Source organism: Pan troglodytes, chromosome 4 (genome assembly GCF_028858775.2).
Source record: "Pan troglodytes isolate AG18354 chromosome 4, NHGRI_mPanTro3-v2.0_pri, whole genome shotgun sequence".
NCBI lineage: Eukaryota > Metazoa > Chordata > Mammalia > Primates > Hominidae > Pan > Pan troglodytes.
The window spans coordinates 129,941,094-129,961,695 of NC_072402.2; the positions used below are offsets into that span (position 1 = coordinate 129,941,094).

The 20,602-nt window shown below is 42.4% G+C and overlaps 1 protein-coding gene across 37 annotated transcripts in view; it reads right to left on the bottom strand.

The window, feature by feature from the left end:
• Positions 1-14,937: 14,937 nt before the first annotated feature.
• P4HA2 (prolyl 4-hydroxylase subunit alpha 2) overlaps positions 14,938-20,602 on the bottom strand; it is an 85,064-nt gene continuing 79,399 nt past the window's right edge. For 13 of the 37 annotated variants that reach the window (XM_063810640.1, XM_063810639.1, XM_054685154.2 and 10 more), the window contains 3 exons: positions 17,724-17,792; positions 17,238-17,334; positions 14,938-15,396 (listed from right to left, as the gene is read on the bottom strand). In XM_063810640.1, coding sequence (XP_063666710.1) covers positions 15,326-15,396; positions 17,238-17,334; positions 17,724-17,792 — 237 coding nt within the window. In that variant the 3' untranslated portion in view covers positions 14,938-15,325. Of the gene's footprint in view, positions 15,397-16,129; positions 17,116-17,237; positions 17,335-17,723; positions 17,793-20,521; positions 20,588-20,602 lie in introns of those variants that run through there. The other 24 variants (XM_063810627.1, XM_016953753.3, XM_016953736.3 and 21 more) reach the window with 3 other exon arrangements.

Here is a 20,602-nt window from a genome sequence, read left to right on the forward strand (position 1 = left end):
TCCCTGGTGCCAAAATGTCTGGGGACCACTGCCCTAGGGGACAAAATCTCCCCAGCTGAGAACCACTGCTAAAGACATAGGAGAGTAATGGGAGGGAGGGGGCACTGTAATATTTTATTCTATTTCTGTTTTGCCTAAATTTGCTTAGAGGTAACATGCATGTACATTTTCTTTGTGTAATTAATAATTTTAAAAGTAAGCCTGTTTTCTCATGAGTAAAATGGGAACTATATACCTAAACTCTTAAGGTTGCTCTAAAGATTAAGAGCAAAATAGAAACGAGTTACCAATTTCCTGGAACAGTGGGGGGAAAATACCAAGCAAAGTGAAAAAGGAAGTTCACATGAATAGTTATCAAGAACAGTGAAGAAAGAAGAGAGAATCGCCTCCTAGCTGAGGCTAGGAGAATGATCAGTCATTTTTGCCATTTGCAAACATAAGTAAAACAGAAATAGGAACCATTTAAGGGAAGTATAATGAACCTGGTTAGGGATCTATTAAAATGGAAGAACTTGTGGGCCATCTAAGTAGAGCTGGAGCTGGAAGTTGGAAAGTGATAAAAGCTAGAATTAAAGACTCAAGAGTTATCAATATCAATATACTGATATCAAGTATTTGGAATATCAAGTATTTGGAAGTCATGAGCCTTCAGAGAAAAAAAAAATGGCTATAAAGAAACTCTGAGCCATAACTGAGGATTGGGAAAGGAGGGCCACAGGAGACTACAGTATTGAGAAGTTGTAGGCAGAGATAGAAGAAAAACCAGAAGCTAGTTGGATCATGGCAGCCAAGAGAAGGGTTTAAACAAAGTGGATAATGTCTCCTTAGATCTCACCTTTATTAAAAAATAAATATTAACATATCAATACAAGAAGAAAAGAGATGAAATATATTTCATTCAAGAGAGAGTGGGGGTCAATCTCAAAACAGTACTCATGGACCATCAAGGCAATAACTCTGGAACTGAGAAGTCACTGGCCCAACAAATAAAGAAGGCAAGTTCTGCTGGAAGGAAACCCCTGGCACCTCATGCACTTCTACGACTGCCTGATCACTCAGGGCTCCTACAAGGCACCAGGCCTCAAAACCTTATCTGTATTCCCGTCCAGCTGGAGGGGAGCAGATTACACTCTTTTTTTTTCCCCCAAGAGAGTCTCACTCTGTCGCCCAGGCTGGAGTGCAGTAGCGCAACCTTGGCTCACTGCAACCTCCGACTCCTAGGTTCAAGCAATTCTCCTGCCTCAGCCTCTCAAGTCACTGGAATCACAGAAGTGTGCCACCACGCCTGGCTAATTTTTTTGCATTTTTAGTAGAGACGGGATTTCACCATGTTGGTCAGGTTGGTCTCAAACTCCTGGCCTCAAGTGATCCACCCACCTCGGCCTCCCAAAGTACTAGGATTACAGGCGTGAGCTACTGCACCCAGCCAGGTTACACTCTTAATAGCAACAACTTCGTAAATTATCTGAAGCAGGCCCTGGTCTCTGACCAGGCTAAGGCTATTTGGACTGTGAAACATGCAACCCACAGTTAATCAGAAACTCTCTTTGAAATGTTAACAAAAGACCATGAGATGCACAGAGGAAGAAAAGGGAAAAAAAACTATTTTCAGAGGGAGAAACAATCTACAAATTGGGGAATGCAACCTCCCAGGAAAACCAAAAGGACATACTCCAAAAGGGAATAGGAAGCTGGTATTTATGCCTTACAGGGATAGCCTTACGTATTATATTTAGCAGGCTTGAAGGAATCTGTGAATATTCATGAGGGAAGTCAAGCATGCGTGCAGTGGGTAAACATATATGTAACATGCATTCCATGTTCACTTTGGGGTGGGGTTTTAGCATTAAAGTAAGGTGAATTTGGCTCTTTGCATCAAAAAGGTGAACTACAGGGCACAAAGACAGTTTGTGTACAGTCTCTATAAGCTGGCCAAAACTGGCTGGCTTGAGGTCTATGGCTATTTATCAGGAAAGAAAGTAAGGCCAATTCTCTGTCCCATCAGAATTGTGGCAGGACCATGGTGGGCAGCCAGCAGATCGGTCGGCTGGTGTCAAGTAGTAGTCTATCAGGGTCAACAGGAAATTTCCAGCTGTAGTTTCTGTGATGTTTTTCAGGACCTGGTTTCTGCTTACAGGAAAGAAAACCTTATGGTAGTTAGTAACACAGGGATACATGACCAAGCCCTCATCTTGCTGTGGCCGTTAGATTCTGGTTTTGGTATGTCTCATTTTAGCCACAGGGAGTCTGCTGGGGTATATTTCAACTCTAGGGCTCCAGATTTTTCATTCTATGTTGCTACTGCTAAAGACAATGTTTCCATAAATCAGCCTGATGTGATTAATCAGGGTTAACGTTTGATGACGGCTGGAATACAATGCATTCCCATTGTAAGTTTCTAAATCTGATGCTTATCTGTGAAAACACACTTTTTCATTTTATCATTATCATATCAGGAAGCTCTAACCAAAGGCTCAAATTCTTGAACTACAGAAGGTCTAGGAAGCTTTGAAACAGGCAAAATTTTGTGTGCACTTTTTAAAGGGATAAAGACCCTGAAATTTCATATGGGTCTCAAGAGGGTCTGTCACCCCAAAAGGTTAACAGTCATTGTAATTGTATTTTTCCTACATCAGGCCCTATTTGTGGTCATTTGTTGAATAATTTGTGACACCTATTCTAGATGTTGGTCCAGGTGGGTATGTCCTCTAGAAAGTTGGATATAAGGGTCTAAAACAGAGCTCAAGAGAAAGATTTGAGTACAAAAAGACAATTCAATAAATCATAAACATATACATGTTAAAACAGTGGAAGTAAAGATCCTTCCTCCTATAGTATACAGTACTACCGTGAAAAGGAAACAAACTAGACTAGGGAACATATATATGAGAAGCCTAGGCTGATGAAAAGGAGCCAGGGAGGCCGGAAATAAAGGAGAACTTGAATCACGAAGTGCTTCGCTAGAGGAAAAAAAAAAAAACTGTCCGAAGTGTCTACTGGGTTTGGCCACTAGGAGGACCCAGAACACTTTACCAGACAATTCCAGAGAATTAGTTGGGGTAGACTCACTGCGTCAAAAATTTAAGAATGGAAGGTGAGGACAGTAAATCTAGCATAAGCAGTTTGCCTTAAGCTTCTTGAAATCAAAGAAGCAGGCAAGATGACAGCTGTGAGCCCACTGGGTACAAAAGCAGTTTGGGTCATTACTTTAGTGAGGCTCCGTTGGCTGCAAATTTCAAGAGAAAGAGATGGACTTTTCAGAGAAGAGTAAGAGAAGGGAGGACCAAGCTGGGGTGTGGGGAGGGGGCTGATCCTCCATGTTATAAACGCACTTTCAGAAAGACACTGAAAAGTGCCTTAAAAACAAAAAACTTTGAGCTTGCCAAATACCCATGGCCTTTCCTACCACTTATCTTCTCACAACCCCCAAATGCTTTACAAAAAAAAAAAGTTGGCAGAAGGGGTATAGCTCAGTGGTAGAGCATTTGACTGCAGATCAAAAAAAAAAAAGTTTCCCCCGAGTTTAGAATAAAGAATCTTCACAAAAGTTAAACCTCTTCAAAGTAGCGTCAGCCTTAGATATTACGTCCAAGACATCATTTGACGCACCCAGACCCCCGCTCAGAGCACATCCTTGACTCACCAGCCTCTCTCTGACTCTGTCCTTGGGGAGGGACCGCCTCACAGGACAGAGCCCCACTGGCCCCAGGAGCCTTGCGAGCCGGTCCTGCGGGGCTGCTCTGCCAGACCAGGTCCGAAAGGAGGGGCCAGCCAGAGCCCTAAGCCAGGGCAGCCACAGACACAGCCTGTAGCCCCGCTGCTGTCCGCTGACCCCGCCATTCTCACCACCTAACCTCTAGGAACACGCCCACAGGTCAAAGGCCTTTCCAGAAACCTCTGGCCCTGCCAGACCCCGCCCCCAGGTCCTCAGAGGCCACGCCCCTTCCTGTGGCCACGCACGGCCTCGCCCTTTCCCGAGGCCTGCGCGGGGGAAGGGGTGGTGTTCTTTATCTGGGGGGTGTCCTTTATCTGGGTACTGAGCTCCCAGTGCCATTTCAGTGCCCACTGAGCAAGAGAGGCTGCTCGATGCATTCCAAAGGCCCATTCTGGGCACTGGGGATAGAGAAGTGGAAAAGCAAAGTTCTTTCCTTCAAGGACCTTCTATACCATGGGGGAGACAGACCACGAACTAATACACAAATTAAATCTCTTAACGGGTGGTAGTGATGTGGGGCAGGTGAGCCCCAAAGTGGAGCTTAGCCCACGAGAGTTCTTGGCTTTGCCCAGGAAAGAATTCAACGGCAAGCCAGAGGTAGAAGAAAACAGCTTTCTTGAAGAGGCAGAGCAGGGCTACCCCATTGACAGTGGGTAGCAGCTCAGGGCAGTTTTGCAGTCATGTTTATTACTACTTTTAATTACATGTAGATTAAGGGGAGGTTTATACAGACATTTCCAGAGAAGGAGTAGTAACTTTGGGGTCATTGGGTCATTACCATGGAAAGGGGCCCTAACGCCAGGGTGTTGTCATAGCAACTGCAAACCGACGTAGCACCCTGGTGGGCTGTCTGATTGAAAGCTACTTTGGCCCTGGCCCTGTTTTAGCCAGGCCTCAATCTGGTCTGGTGTCCGACGCCTGCCTCTGGAGTCAAGTCCCACCTTTTACCTCAGTGATAAGTGCTCTAAAGAAAAATAAAACACGCCTGTAATCCCAGCACTTTGGGAGGCAGAGGCGGGGGGATAACTTGAGGTCAGGGGTTGGAAAGCAGCCTGGCCAACATGGTGGAACGCTGTCTCTACTAAAAATACAAAAATTAGTCGGGCGTGGTGGTGCATACCTGTAATCCAAGCTACTCGGGAGGCTAAGGCAGGAGAATCGCTTGAACCCAGGGGATGGAGGTTGCAGTGAGCAGAGATCGCACCATTGCACTCCAGCCTGGGCTACAAAGCAAGACTCCATCTCAAAAAGAAAAAAAAAGAAAAAGAAAAAAGAAAGAAAACAGGCTAAGGAGGAAGAGAATGAGAACGCAAATCCTTCGTAGTAGTCATGAAGGCCTCTTGGAGTGGGTTGCAGTGAGCCAAGACTGCGCCCCTGCACTCCAGCCTGGGCAACAAAGCAAGCCTGTCGAAAGAAAGGGAAGGAAGGAAGGAGGGAGGGAGGGAGGGAGGAAGGGAGGAACCTCTTGGGAAGATTGCTTGAGGCCAGGAATTCCAGACCAGCCCGAGCAGCACAGCAGTGAAACAAGAAGAACTCTTTTGGATAAGGTAATCTTTGATCAGTCTTGAAAGGAATGAGGGTAGAAACTACTAGGTATAGGTACCTTCCACGCAGAAGGACCAACAAGCACGAATGTACTGGGGCCGTCAGTGTGACTGAAGCAGAGGGAGCTGGGGAGAGGGTCATGGCAGTGGGGAATATGCTCGCTCCTCTGCCCTCGGATGGAGTGAGGCTGCTGTGTTCTTCTAGACCTGGTAAGGACTGGACATACCTACAGGCTGGACAGTGTGACACAGAAGCCATATGACTTCCCGTGTGTGCGCTTCAGTCATCCACATAACCAGCAATCAAACAGGCAAGACGGTGTTGGTGCAACAGTTACATTGTACTAAGAAGCAGGCAGCTTTTTCAACCATGTAGGATAATTATTTTTAGAATTACCAGATATACAAAATGCCCAGTTAAATTTCAGATAAGCAACAAACTTTTTAGTATGCATATATCCTATGCAAAAATTATGTGTTATTTATCTAAAGTTAAACTGGGTGTTACTTGTATTTTCATTTGCTGAATCTGGCAAATCTAATATTGGAGTCAAAATGCCAAGTTTGGAAACTTAAGAGCAGTGCTGTGCCAAACTATATTGAAGCCTGAGGCAAAATGAAAAACGTATGCTTCTTTTGTACGTTTTCGTGTTTTTGTTAATTTTTACACATTAAATTGGTTGACAATATTGAAAGTTGGTATATTAAAACTCATATTAAGTTTAAATATTTTATACCAATGACTTTAATGGAAGTAAACTGATCAATAAAATTGTCAAAATCTACTCTTCTTAAGTGACGATCTTAAATAATGTTTTTTTTTTTAGACGGAGTCTCGCTCTGTCGCCCAGGCTGGAGTGCAGTGGCGCAATCTCGGCTCACTGCAAGCTCCACCTCCCGGGTTCACGCCATTCTCCTGCCTCAGCCTCCCAAGCAGCTGGGACTACAGGCGCCCGCCACTACGCCCGGCTAATTTTTTGTATTTTCAGTAGAGACGGGGTTTCACCGCGTTAGCCAGGATGGTCTCAATCTCCTGACCTCCTGATCCGCCCACCTCACCCTCCCAAAGTGCTGGGATTACAGGCGTGAGCCACCGTGCCTCTTAAATAATTCTTAATTAACTTCAGGATTTTGCAGGATACCATGGTGCATTGGTCTGTTCTTGCATTGCCATAAAGAAATACCTGAAATTTATAAAGAAAAGAGGTTTATTGGCTCATGGTTCTACAGGCTGTACAGGAAGTGTAGTGGCTTCCATTTCTGGAGAGGCCTCAGGAAACTATGAATCATGGCTAAAGGCAAAGGGGAAGCAAGCACATCTTACATGGCTGGAGAAGGAGCAAGAGCAAGAGAACGAGACAGTGAGAGAGACAGAGAGAGAGAGAGAGAGAGAGAGGAGGTGCTACATTTTCTTTTTGAGACAGGTCTCTGTCACCCAGGCTGGTGTGCAGTGACACAGTCTTGGCTCACTGCAGCCTCCACTTCCCGGGCTCAGGCAATTCTCCAACCTCAGCCTCCTGAGTAGCTGGGACTACAGGAGTGAGCCACTATGCCCAGTTAATTTTTGTAGTTTTTGTAGGGATGAGGTTTCACCATATTGCCTAGGCTGGTCTTGAACTCCTGAGCTCAAAGGAATCCGCCGGCCTCAGCCTCCCAAAGTGTATACACACTTTTAAACAACCGGATCTCACAATAACTCACTATCAAGAGAACAGCACCAAGGGGATGGTGCTAAACCATTCATGAAGGACCACCTCCATTATATGATCTAATCACCGACTACCAGGCCCCATGACCAACACTGAAGATTACAATTTGACATGAGATTTGGTGGGGACACAGATCCAAACTATATCACACTGTGACTGGTATTGTTTTAAAAAAATTCTCAGGACCATTTTGAAATTTGGGTAAGGCTGCCCGAAGAAAAATTTGCAAATCCGTTTTAGAGGATACAAACATCATGATTTTATATTACAAATGTGAACAAAAGTTCTCTGGAAGAAAGAGACTTTATTCCAGTGAATAGTTTGCAAACTAGGGAGTCCAACACAGCCTTCAATGTAAAAGGAAGGTGCGGTCCAAAGAACAAAGGAAGGGTTCTAGCTTTATAGCAAAAGTTCCTGCCCTGGTTCCCCATCAGGTGTACTGATACAAATGAGATGGAAACACAGTTCTGATTGGTTGATACAACTGAGCAGCAAGGGAGGTGGGCTCTGATTGGCTGGTTCAGGTGAGCTCTGAAAGTTCCAAAGTTAAAGAGGTGTGGGTTTTCAGGGAACTCAAAATAGGTGTGTGGCCTCTAGTCACCACATGGCTTCTTGGCTCTGCTTTAAATTTAGGCCCACTCAGCCACTTAAGATCCATCTTGAAGGACTGGCTCTTTCAGGGTCACATTTGTTCATGCAAACTATTGATATTGCATGCTATTTACCACTATTTCAGATGAAATTGCCACAGGATATAAATCATTGGACTATTTAAGAGGTAAGTCAAGGCCATGGCTGCTTTTTGTTAATCAGATGTATTCGTAGAAAATTTCTCCAAGTAAAAATACAAAAATACTTCATTTGATTTTTCATATCTCCATCTCTAGGACATCTGTAATCTCTTTAATTTCTATTCGACGAACACTTTTCCCACAATAATTGATATACTCATTCAGTAATTTGTATATTTCTGATTTTTCTTTCAGTATATTTATATCTCTTTTAAAGTTTTACATTAACCAAACATAACTTTAAGTTACTTTCTCTCATTTGTTATAAGCAAAGGAATAGGCCTTTTATTAAGCATGCAGCTTTGTATATAGTCTTTTTTTTCATAAACCTTTTTCTACTAATTTAGTTCAAAATACCATGCCACATAGACAAGTTACATGAAAATTTGTAATCTGTTCACACAAAGATGGTTCCTATTTCAGGATATTGTATTTTGTCATTTTATGTTCTTTTAATATTTGACAAACATCTTTGTGTAAAGTACCTTGATCATATTTGACTTTGATGCCTCTCAGGATTTGTTTTTAATGTAGTTTTTAGAACAAGCATAACATTCCACTGCTCAACGAATTCATAAAAGATTATGTATCATTTGTACACACTAAAAAGGTTATATTTTAATTCATAGAAGCAGCATTTTTGCACAGATTATGAACTTATTTGGCATAACCATTTTGGGGGAAAATAATGGCTTTTCCACCCTTATATACACACCTGCTGTATTTGTCCAATTATATCCAGGGCCTCAAAGATATTTTATGTCAATATCTTTTTTCAATTTATTAATAATTTCATAAGAGCCTATATCTCTTTTCTCAAAATAAAAAACTTCCAGTGTTATGACATTATTCTTATGCAAACATACTTAATAATCAGATACATTTGTTCATGATGGGCTATATCTGATGTACAAAGAGTAAGGAAAAGTATTTTGCTTTAGTCTCAATAGTATATCAGATCTAACATGATTTCCTAGTAGTTTTATGTGTTCTCCCAAAATTCATATGCTAAAGTCCTAACCCAATATGTGACTGTATTTGGCAACAGGGCATTAAAGACATAATTAAAGTAAAATGAGTTCATATGTGCAGGCTTTAATCCGCTATGACATAGACAACACATAGACCAAGAGGTGACATAGACAACACACAGACCAAGCCAGGCAGTGAGGCCTCAGAAGAAACACAACCTGTTGACACCTTGATCCTAGACTTCTAGCCTCTGGAACAGTAAGAAAACAAATTCCTTTTGTTTGATCCCCCCAGTGTGTGGTATTTTGTTATTGTAGCCCTATCAAATTATATATATTATAAATTCATTTTGAATTCTATTAGACAAATAAGACACAAATTCCTTTTTATGATTAGCTACATCAACATTATAGTGACTAATTCAACGAAATTAAGAAACATAACATTTGTGTTTTTCACTTTTAGAAGCAACTTACTATGGCTACTAAAATAATGTCCAAAGCATAACTGACCAGCAGTTGGGAGACAAAAGGGTATATGATACTTAATTCTATGTGTCAACTTGGCTAGACAATAGTGATCATTTGTTTGGTAAAATTCTAGTTTAGATCTTCATCTCACCATCTTAGTTTTAACCAAACAAAAAAATTTATGTTGCCAGGCAAACAAGAGAGGACTATACAAAATATAACTATCAAAAAATGGCAAAGGCAGGGGGAGGTACCATGGGAGATAGTGAATATAAACTAAATGATCATCTCTCAAATTTCTGAAGTGGAAAAATCAAGGAACAGCATTTTATAAGCATTTAATAGGCAGAAAAATTTAAAATAATTTGAAAAGGTTCCTCTAGGAAGGGGGACTAGGAGTTGGCAGTAAGGTGGGACAGCAACTATTTAGGGTAATTTCCTTTGTCCCTTATTTTTTAAGCCACGTGCATGTATTTTAAACTAGGATAGCACAGTAAACAAATTCCTGCTCATACTTCAAGACCCAGCTCTAACGGTGCCTACTGTAGTGCCAACTTCTTGGTTAAAGTAGACCTTCACTCTACTGTGCTCCTCAAGCACATTCTGTTACCAGACTTCTCACATTTCACACACCTATTTATGAGTCCCTTCCATTGCTCAGAATTCTTTAAAGATAAAGACAGTCTTTATGTTTCCCCATCAAATCTTTAATAACTGTTAAATGCATGAAAATATAAATTTTGTTTTAGAGCAAAGGCTTTTGGAAGCTGCCAGAGTTTCATTCCCAGGTCCTCCACTTACCAGCAATGAGACTTCATGTGACCTCAGTTATATTACCTAACCTTTCTGACGTTCTGCTTCGTATGTATTCGTTCTGAAGAGTTGCTGAATGCAGTAACAGACTGTAACATCCCTAGCACAGTACCAAATGCATAATGAAACGCTCAATAACTCTTTACTGCCCTAGTGAACATATTAATGCCAAGCTCAATTAATAAGGATTGCTGAAAGCAGTGCCCTGGCTCTAAGACAGAAGTTATCTCATGCTTGTTCCCAGGACCATGCTGGGATTGATAGGCAGACATCAACATATAATAAGATTCTTTAACGGCTGATTCCATGCTTAATGTCAGAAATGCTCAAGATGAGTGTGAAGCGTCTTGTTATACTAGGTAACAAAAGAAGATATGAAAGATAAGGTTTTCTGTATCAGTACAGGAAAAATGATTTTTTAAAAAATGAATAGGCCACTTCTACTTCCAAGATAGAGTAGCTTATGGTAGACCAATTTTCATTCCTAGAATAAAGCTGAATAAAATCTCTTAAAATTGTTGGAAGACATCAGTCAATTGCTGAAGCAAAAAGAGTTTGAGCATCAAGATCCTGAAGAAGGATAAATCTTGTGGGTGAGCCAAAAGTCTGTAGTCTCTTTTATCCTTAAACAATTTACTGGCCGGGCGTGGTGGCTCATGCCTATAATCCCAGCACTTTGGGAGGCCGAGGCGGACAGATCACGAGGTCAGGAGATTGAGACCATCCTGACTAACACAGTGAACCCCCATTTCTACTAAAAAATACAAAAAATTAGCCGGGCGTGGTGGTGGGCACCTGTAGTCCCAGCTACTCGGGAGGCTGAGGCAGGAGAATGGCATGAACCCGGGGGGCGGAGCTTGCAGTGAGCCGAGATTGCACCACTGTACTCCAACCTGGGTGACAGAGCCAGACTCCATCTCAAAATAATAATAATAATAATAATAATAATAATAATAATTTACTGATTGTAGCCATGGGGTAAGAATGAGGATCCAGAGCAATGGGCAACTACTAAGAGGCAGAGAAACCAAAATAATTTTTGACAGTGTAAAGGGGCATTGAAAAACCAAAATTAGCCAGTAGTTTCTCAGAATATTGAATAAGAGGGAGGAGTGGAGAACTTGGCCACTCAGCCTGTTTACCCACTGAGGCATTTTCTGAATTCTGACGCTGTGCAGAATGCAAGGCTAAGAAGGTAAGCAAAAAATATCTGCTTAGATTCAAAAATTCAAATTCTTTGAAAAGGAGGATAAGTTTTTTGGGCTGAGTCTGGTACTGAGAAGACAAGAATTAGAGTTGAGGAACTGCCAGTGGAAACAGATCCAGTGAACACACTAGGCTCTCAATTAGAAAATCCTGGAGGACTACATCCTATAAGGGGGGAAATAAGGGTAAACCAGAGATAGAGCCTTAAGAAAACTACCACCCAGTCTTAATTTTAAGTCAGCTCAGATCCTTACTGGATTAAGGTGATTGATCCCCACTCTGCATAGTAGAGGAAAGGGTGAGCCCTTTGTGCAGGAGGTTATCCATCCAGAGGCTCTACAATTTGTCATACACATTCAATCAAAAATTGCCAGGCATATCAACAGAGTGGACCAAATGACCAGAAACTAAGGAGGGAAAAAGACAATAGAAAGAGAGCCATAGAAAATCGAAATCATGGCGTTATCGGACAAAAAAATTCACATAACTGATTTATCAGTCCGAGAAAAACACAGAGAAAACAGAAGACAGATTCTCCAGAGAATTAAAATCCATTAAAAGGACATGAATGGACCAGCCGCGGTGGCTCATGCCTGTAATCCCAGTATTTTGGGAGGCTGAGGCAGGTGGATCACTTGAGGTCAGGAGTTTGCGACCAGCCTGGCCAACATGACAAAACCCCATCTCTACTAAAAATACAAAAATTAGCTGGGCGTGGTGGTGCGTGCCTGTAATCCCAACTACTTGGGAGGCTGAGGTGGGAAAATTGCTTTAATCTGGGAGACAGAGGGTGCAGTGAGCTGAGATCCCGCTACTGCACTCGAGCCTGGGTGACAGAGAAAGACTCCGTCTCAAGGAAAAAAAAAAAAAAAAAGACATGAATGGATATTTTAGAACTGAGAAATATAAGAAAAATGAAATTAAGAACTCAGTAGATGGGTTTAGCAGCAAAAGTAATAAATGAATTGCAAGACAGATCAATATAAAATATCTAGTCTGAAACACAAAAAAGCATGAGAGACACAAGAACTGGAGATATATAGAGCACTATGAAAAGTTCTAACATTCAGATTACTGAAGTCTCAGAGCGGATAGAGAAAAAATGGGACAGAAACAATAGTTGAAGATATAATGTCTGAGAAATTTCCAAAATTGATCAGACATCAACCCAGAAATTCAAGAAGCTAAATGCCAAGCAAGAAAAGAAAAAGAAACCCATACTAAGTGCACCATAGTAAAACTACTGAAAACCAAAAAGAAAAAATCTTTAAAGCAGCCAGGTGAAGGCAAAATCACCTTCAAAGGAACAACAAAGGACCAGATAGCGACTTTTCAACAGAAATGGTATAAGCCAGAAAACAAAGAATTACATCTTTAAAGTCCTTAAACAGACTCCTGTATGCACTTGATAGAAGACAGAATTAGTGAACTTTGTACAAAACAGCTATAAAGTTCTCCCCAAATATAGCATATATATAAAAATATGAAAGACAGATTAAGAGATAATATCATGATATGATCCAACTTACATTTAATCAGTTACAGAAGAAACAGACAATGCTGAAAGAAAAAATCATTTAATTTTCCACAATTGATTAAAGATACCATTGTACAAATTCAAGAAGCCAAAAAAGTCTCAAACAGGAAAAGAAAAAACCTACAAACAAACCACCTAGTGTGCCAGTCACATTTCTATTCTCAGCTGCAAGCTCATCCTTGTAGTCTCTACTGTTCTACTGTAGCTGCCACTCTGTAAACTACATTTCCCAGATTCCCTTATCAGCTGGCTTCCTGTTAGGGTCTACCAATGGAAGCCACTAGAGGGAGATTAGACGGCAGTAGATAGCAATTGCCCTAAACCCAGTGGTTTTTTGCATGAGAATTTTATATATTAAGCCCCTGAGATTTAGGGATTATTTATTACTATAGAAAAAGCCCATCCTATCCTAATAAAATATGCAAAAAATTAAAAGTAGAACTTTACACTTCATACCACGTATAAAGATAAACCTAAATGACAAAGACTATATAGCTTTCAGAAGAGAACACAGGAAACATCCTCATGATCTTGGGGTATAGAAGGATTTCTCAAATAAGACATAAAAAACATAAATCAAAAAGAAAAAGCTTGATAGATTTGACATAAAAATTAAAAGCTCCTGTTTATCAAAAGACAGAACTAAAATAGTGAAAAGACAAGCCACAGAAGATATTTGCAAAATATATAATAAAGAACTTGTGTACATATTTTAAAATTTGTATGAATCAGTAAGAACACTTGAAGAAACCTAATAACTAATAAACATGAAAAGTTGTTCAACATTATCAATAATGTTCAAATAGACACTATACATGTACTGTCTTAGGTAGAGCTGCTATAATAAAATACCATACATTGAATTAAAAACATTTATTTCTCATGGTTATGGGAACTGGAAAGTCCAAGATCAAGATGCTAGTAGGTTTGTTTCTGGTAAGGGCCCCCTGGTTCATAGACAGGCATCTTCTTGCTGTGTGTTCACATGGCAGAAAGAGGGCTGGGATCTCTTCATAAGGGCACTAATCCCACTCATGTGGGCTCCATGCTTACAACCTCCCAAAGGCTCCGCATCCTAATATCATCACATTGGGGGTTAAGATTTCAACATATGAATCTGGTGGGGGGACACAAACATTTAGTCCGTAACATGTACCAAGCTAGCTAAAATTCAAAAGTATGAAAATACTAAATATTGGAAAAGATTGGGGTAATAAGAACTCTCATTTACTCCTGGTGAGAATGTGTATAACCACCTTGGAATACATTATTTAGTAAAGTTGGAACACCATTAAGACTCCACATTTCCACTCCTAGATATATATCCTACAGAAATATGTGTTTATATGTGCACCAGGAATCATGTATAAAAATGTTTATCACAGCATTATTCACAATATACAAAGACTGAAATCAATTCCAGTGTTTATCAGCAGCATGCTGCCTGTGTTATGGTACAGTCCTACAATAAGCTTTAACAAAACTGAATGTACTATAAAGATTAAAACAAATTACAGCTACACAAGCAACACGGATGAATCTTAAAACAATGTTGAACAAAAGAAGCCACATACCCAAAAATATTTACTCTCATTCTATTAGTAAAAGTTCAAAATCAGGGAAAACAGAATAACTACTTATTTAGGGATCTAATCATAAATGGTAAAACTATAAAGACAAGCAAAGGAATGAGTACCACACATCATGAGACAATGATTTATCTCCAAAGTGCTGGGGGCAGTGAAGGAGATGTGATCTAGGAGGGGTTCCCAAGGGGCTCCTGAGGTACTGACTTGAAAACGTTCTCTTTTCTAACTTGGTGTTGACACAGGTGCTCCTGCTCACCTTCATATTTTTTTAAGTATACATCTGTGTATCATGAACAATTCTTATCTCAAAATTTAAAAATGAAGTACACATTATAACAGCATTACAATCATGAACACATGTGCTATGTTCTCTGGGGGACAAAGAGAAACTATTTACCCTACTTTCCAGAAAAGGACACTGACACTTAGAGGGAACACAAGTGTTGAAACCAGGTCTGAAATCCAAGACCCAAGATGCTTTTTTGCTGCTAAAGCATTCATTATCCAGACTCTGCCTGCATGGAGGTGATGCATAGGAAATGATGAACCTCGTAAAAGCTTCCAGTCTTAAAAATACTCCAAGTAAGGCTCTTTAAGGCTTCTGGTAGGGACATTTTATTTTTTGGTAAAGCCACAATAGATAGAAATGCCATAAAAACAAACATGTAAACAAGGTATCAGAACTTTGGTTCACTGAAACATCTCACACCTAAAACACCTGAGGTACAAGGGCACCTTGCTAGGCGCTAGACAGCTAACTCTGCTGCAGCCACTTTGATCCTAGCCTTGGGGCCAGGGATGGCACAGGCTGAATGGAAGGGCTGGGACTTCAGTCACACAGGAGTCGCCCTAGTATGGTCTCCCTCTGCTCCAGACAAACATTCATTTCTCCAAAAATCAGCCTGATAGGAACATACAAAGGTGTCTGTCACGTTGACATGGGCTGAAGGACCAGGAAGGGGAAGGACAGAAAAGGATGTCAGTCAACTTCTGTTGATCCACAAGGTCTCAAGAACTCCTGTCCTCGTTCATGGAACCACTTATTGGAGACTGTGAAAAGAAAGCAAGCATGTTACAATCCTATTGGTCAGTTTAGTAGCCTGAGTGAATGACTCCTTCATGATGACCCCCTGCACTGTGCCCTGGAATCAGACACAAATAAGACAAGACATGATCTCAGGCCTCAATTTGCTGAAGAATTGGTAAGGAAGACACATGTAAACAGATAATTGTATGAAATTCTGCCAGTGGGACAAGATACATGTGTGCAGGTTGCCATGGGAATAGCACCCAAGGGCATCTAATCATGCCCTTTCATGCCCATGACCTTTGATGCCCTTTGGCTCTATTCCCATGGCAACCTGCACACATGTTTCTTGCTCTTAGAGGGAAGAGGAAATCCTAGGGCTAGAATATAAAGCTACATAGAAGTTATCCTGGGAAGAAGATGGGCATACCCAGATGGTTCTCTCACCAAGAGGGTCCCAGGAGTGACAACAGGATGAGAAAGTAATCAAGGCAGAAGCCACCCTGACGTGTGTTGGGGACTCAAGAGGCCTAATATTACTGGGAGGTGGCAGGTAGAAACTGAGAGGTAGGGTGTGAGGATGAGGAAGACTGTCAGCATTGCAGAGGGCTTGGACATTAACCTCAGGAGCCGTGGACCAGCAGATCCAGTCTGTATGCCATGGGCACAAGAGCAACAGAGCTGCTGCCAGCACTATCACCCCACGCCATATCTTCAAACACACAGGAACCATGATTCTGTTCCTCACAGACTCTCTCATAATGAATAAAAATTTTATTTCAATGCACTACTGAAGTCACAGAGCTTTTAAAATATAAAGTAATAACATGTACTTCATTGAAAAAAATAAAATTGTCACAAGGCTTATAATGATAAATAGCACTCCTCCTAAGCCTCTCCTTCCCATCCCTAATCTCCACTCCCAGGGAATATTAAACTCCTCTAGCTGTTTCTTCTGATATTTAACCTCATTTTTCTAGATAAGATGCTTATAGTTCTATTCCTTGACTTTCAACTTTGGAATTCTTTTATTCTACCCCTAAAACACAAACTCATCCCCTCCCATCTTTCCAGAACAGGTAAATCATAAGTTTTAGTTAAAGTAATATTCAGTGTGTACATAATTATATCATGTGTTACACCTGAGCCATCTAGTAGATTATACTTACATTTCCTTTCTTGTACAACTTTTTTTTCCCCTGAATTCAGCAACTGCCTTGTTTTCTTTTCCATTTGCTTAATTATCTGCAAACCTATCACTATTTATCTTCAAAACTCTCCAAGCTACACACTCATCTCCTTACAAACACTTCCTGTCATATCCTGGTTTGAGCCTCTCCGAGGCTCACCACAACTGCTCCCAGGATAAGGCTCAAGCTTGAGCCTCTGCAGTTTGGTCCCAGCCTCCAGCCTCATCTTCTGGCCCCTGTGCCACAGGCCTCCCTTTCTTCAACTGACAAGGGAGCCAGCCCCCACACCCGTATGCTGGTTTTAGCCTCTGCCTCCATCCATATGGGCCTTGTTTGCCTGAGACACTCTTTCCCCTCACTGCTTCCAGCTCTCCACTCTGCTCCCTCAGAAGCCTTGCCAGAGGGTCCTGGACCTATGGTGCTTATGCAGCTGTTCATCCTCAGGCCTTCTTCAGCTTCTGTGTATCTCTGAGTGTTTCCAACCAGCTGCCTTGGCATTTACCAGCTGCATGGACATTACATGGCTGGATGGTAGTAACAGCAGAAAAAAACCTAAGAAGGGAGACAGTCTCAGCAAATTTGGCAGCAGTTGCCTCCCAGCTCAGAATCTAAGGCCAATAAGCAAAGCCCAAGCTGAGGCCACCAACACCAACACTACCCCTTAAGACACTCACCCCACTTGCAGCCCACAAGCACAGGGCAGGCAGCATGTCTTGTTCGGTAGTCACCTTCCCCGCTCCGCAAGAGGTTGTACCAGAACACAGCTGTACCCTGGGAAAGAGATGGCCTTTCAGAACACATTCTTAAGAGACTGTGCTCAGGGACCTGACTGCAAGCATCACAGAAGCTCTGCCCTGAGCAGAAACACCCTCATTTTCCCATGGACAGGGGATAGGGCTCTGGGACTCCAGCAACAGAGACATTTCCCAGAAAGCGCCTACCTTTCTGAGGTAGAAGTCTGGGAACTCACCCACCCCTGAAGGGACTTCCCTCCCTGTCCTTTCTTCACAGGGAGAAGCTGGGCTACCAGGTCAGACCCCAGGTGGGCTAAGGCACATCACAGTGACAATCAGGCAGGCCAGGTAATGGTACTGGGGGACATGGACAAAGTAAAGTCTGAGCCTTGCTTCAACCTCTGACCCACAAGAATCAGAACTTACCTTCTTAGGCCAAATTGCAGCCCCCAGGTCAGGGAAGACGGTGGCACCACCAGCTTCTACATCACTCATCTGGAAATACAAGACATAGAGCTTGACCCTCCTACCCAAGGCTCTCAGAGCAATTGAGCCACAAAGGACATGACAAGGTATACAGATTGCCCTCCTCTCAGCATGAGTGACACTACTTGGTGTCTGCTCCATGGCCAGCCCTTTAGCCAAGAAAGGCTCTTCCCATGCCTACTTAACCAGTATGATTCATTAGAACAGTCTCCATGTCATGAGTGTTCAAGAGTTGAGGCCCACAGGAGACCCACATCCGGGCTGTCCTTGGATGAAAATAATCTGAGTCTGTACTCAGAAAATGCCTCTTCTGACCCCCACCCTTTGAATCCCCATCTAGCCTTGGCCTTGCCTAAGCCACTGTACTCTGCAAAGTGCCCTGACCAGGAGCTCTGTACTGTTTCCAACACCATGTGCAGTCCCCACTGCAGCTCTGTTTCTCTGGCTCTAGTAGTTTGCTGCTCTAGTCAGACCTTCACCTTCCCAGAGTAGCCACCCTTCCTGGGGCCAACTGAGTGGAAAGGTGGGGCACTGTGTCTCTAGAGGCCCTGCTTTCTCCTATGGTAAGGCCTTAAACTACATTGAACACAAGTTCCACACTAGCAAGGCTGTACTCGTGCCCACAGAGCATGCCTTGACTCATGGCCAAAGCACTACTTCTTTCCCATCTGGCTCTCTTACTTTTTTTGTCCATAATTTAATAAAAATTGGAGGTAAAAAATATTTCCACAGGACACATACCAGACTCACTGAAGGGTACTTGACAGACATATGGTAAATGAATAAGACAAAAGCTCTGATGGCTTCTCACAGCCCTCTGGATCAAACTCAGATTCTTTTCTAGAACCCCAAGGCCCTGTCAGTCTCACTAGCCTCTCTCCAGACACACCAGCCTTTTTCTACCTTTCCAACATCCCAAGTTCCTTTTCTCTTACAGGACTACATACACTCTCTCTTCTGCCAGAAACCATGTTCTACCAGCTAATTTCCACTCAACTTTTAAGTCTCAACTGATATGTTACTTCCAAAGAGAGGCCTCCACTGAACCCCAAGCCTGGGGTTCACAGCACCTGTCTCCATAACTGCATAATAATCTCTCTGATGTTTAGGCTGGGCGTGGTGGCTCACGCCTGTAATGCCAGCACTTTGGGAGGCCAAGGCGGGTGGATCACTTGAGGTCAGGAGCTTGAGACCAGTCTGGCCAAGATGGTGAAACCTCATCTCTACTAAAAATACAAAAATTAGCTGGGCATGGTGGTGCACACCTATAATCCCAGCTACTCGGGAGGCTGAGGCAGGAGAATCGCTTGAACCTGGGAGGCAGAGTTTGCAGTAAGCTGAGATAGCGCCACTGCACTGCAGCCTGGGCAACAGAGGGAGAGTCTGTCTCAAAAAAAAAAAAAAAAAAAAAAAAAGATGAAGAAGAATCTCTCTGATGTTTAAAATAAGTCTCTCATATTGGACCTCAAGCACAAGAGAGACCACATATGTTCTGCTCACCAGCATGTACACAGCACAATCCCCAGCATGTAATAACCACACAATAAAAGCATAAAAGGAAAAAATGGACACAGGCTTCTGTCTCCAAGTTACTTTACTGCCTCTATGCCTCTTTAGAGCTGGCTCTCAGCAGAGGGGAGAGGAAACTGCTCCTCATGTGAAAGATAAACCCTACAACCTATGGATAGAACAGAGGCAAGAGGTGGGAATCAGGCCATTAAGCCTTGGAGAACACAAAGGCAGCTCTCATCTAGAGAGAGCTAAGGCTATCTCCTCACTCTGATGCCAAGGAGGGAACCCTCCAGAGCACCCATCCCAAAAGTCCAGACTAGCACTGGGCCCATCAAAAAGGAACCAGAATGGCAGGGCGCAGTGGCTCACGCCTGTAATCCCAGCACTTTGGGAGGCCGAGCGGGGCAGATCACCTGAGGTCGGGAGTTTGAGACCAGCCTGGCCAACATGGTGAAACCCTATCTCTACTAAAAATACAAAAATTAGCCAGGCGTTGTGTCTAGCGCCTATAATCCCAGCTGCTTGGAAGGCTGAGGTATGAGAATCGCTCGAACCTGGGAGGCTGAGGTTGCAGTGAGCCGAGATCCCACCACTGCACTCCAGTCTGGGTGACAGAGCAAGACTCCATCTCAAAAAAAAAAAAAAAAAAAAAGAAGAAGAAGAAGCCAGAATATGCTACAACATGGATAAACCTTGAGGACATTATGCACCAGCCACACAAAAAGACAAGTGTTAATACTTTGATTCCATTTATTTAAGTAACCAAAATCACAGAGACAGAAAGCAGAATGGTGGCTGCCAGGAGCTGCAGGAGGGGAATCTGGAATTATTGCTTAATGGGTAGAGTTTTAGTTTTAGATGATGAAAATAGATGGAAATGAATGGTGGTGATGCTTGCGCACTATGAATGTATTTAATACCACTGAACCGTACATTTAAAAAATGGTTAAGATGGTAAGTTTTATGTTATGTCTGTTTTATCACAATTTTAAACACTGGGGAAAAAAATAGGAGCCAGGAATGTTAAAGTCCTGCTGATGGCAGTGGGGAAAATGAATAGAAACAGAGGCCAACTCTCCCTACTGCAGCCAAGAAGGGTGCTGAGAGCCAGAAGGACCTGACCATTACTTAACAGCAGATGAGATCAGCCCTGATGGGGGTGGGATATAAGGCAGCCCTCTGGACCCAGGGTCCCCTTAGGGCCCATCAGCACACATCATACTCACGTAGTTTAAGAAAGTGGCCACACGATTCCCCGTCCCTAAATGCTTGAAAGTATCTCGCTCATCATTCTACAAAATTAAGTG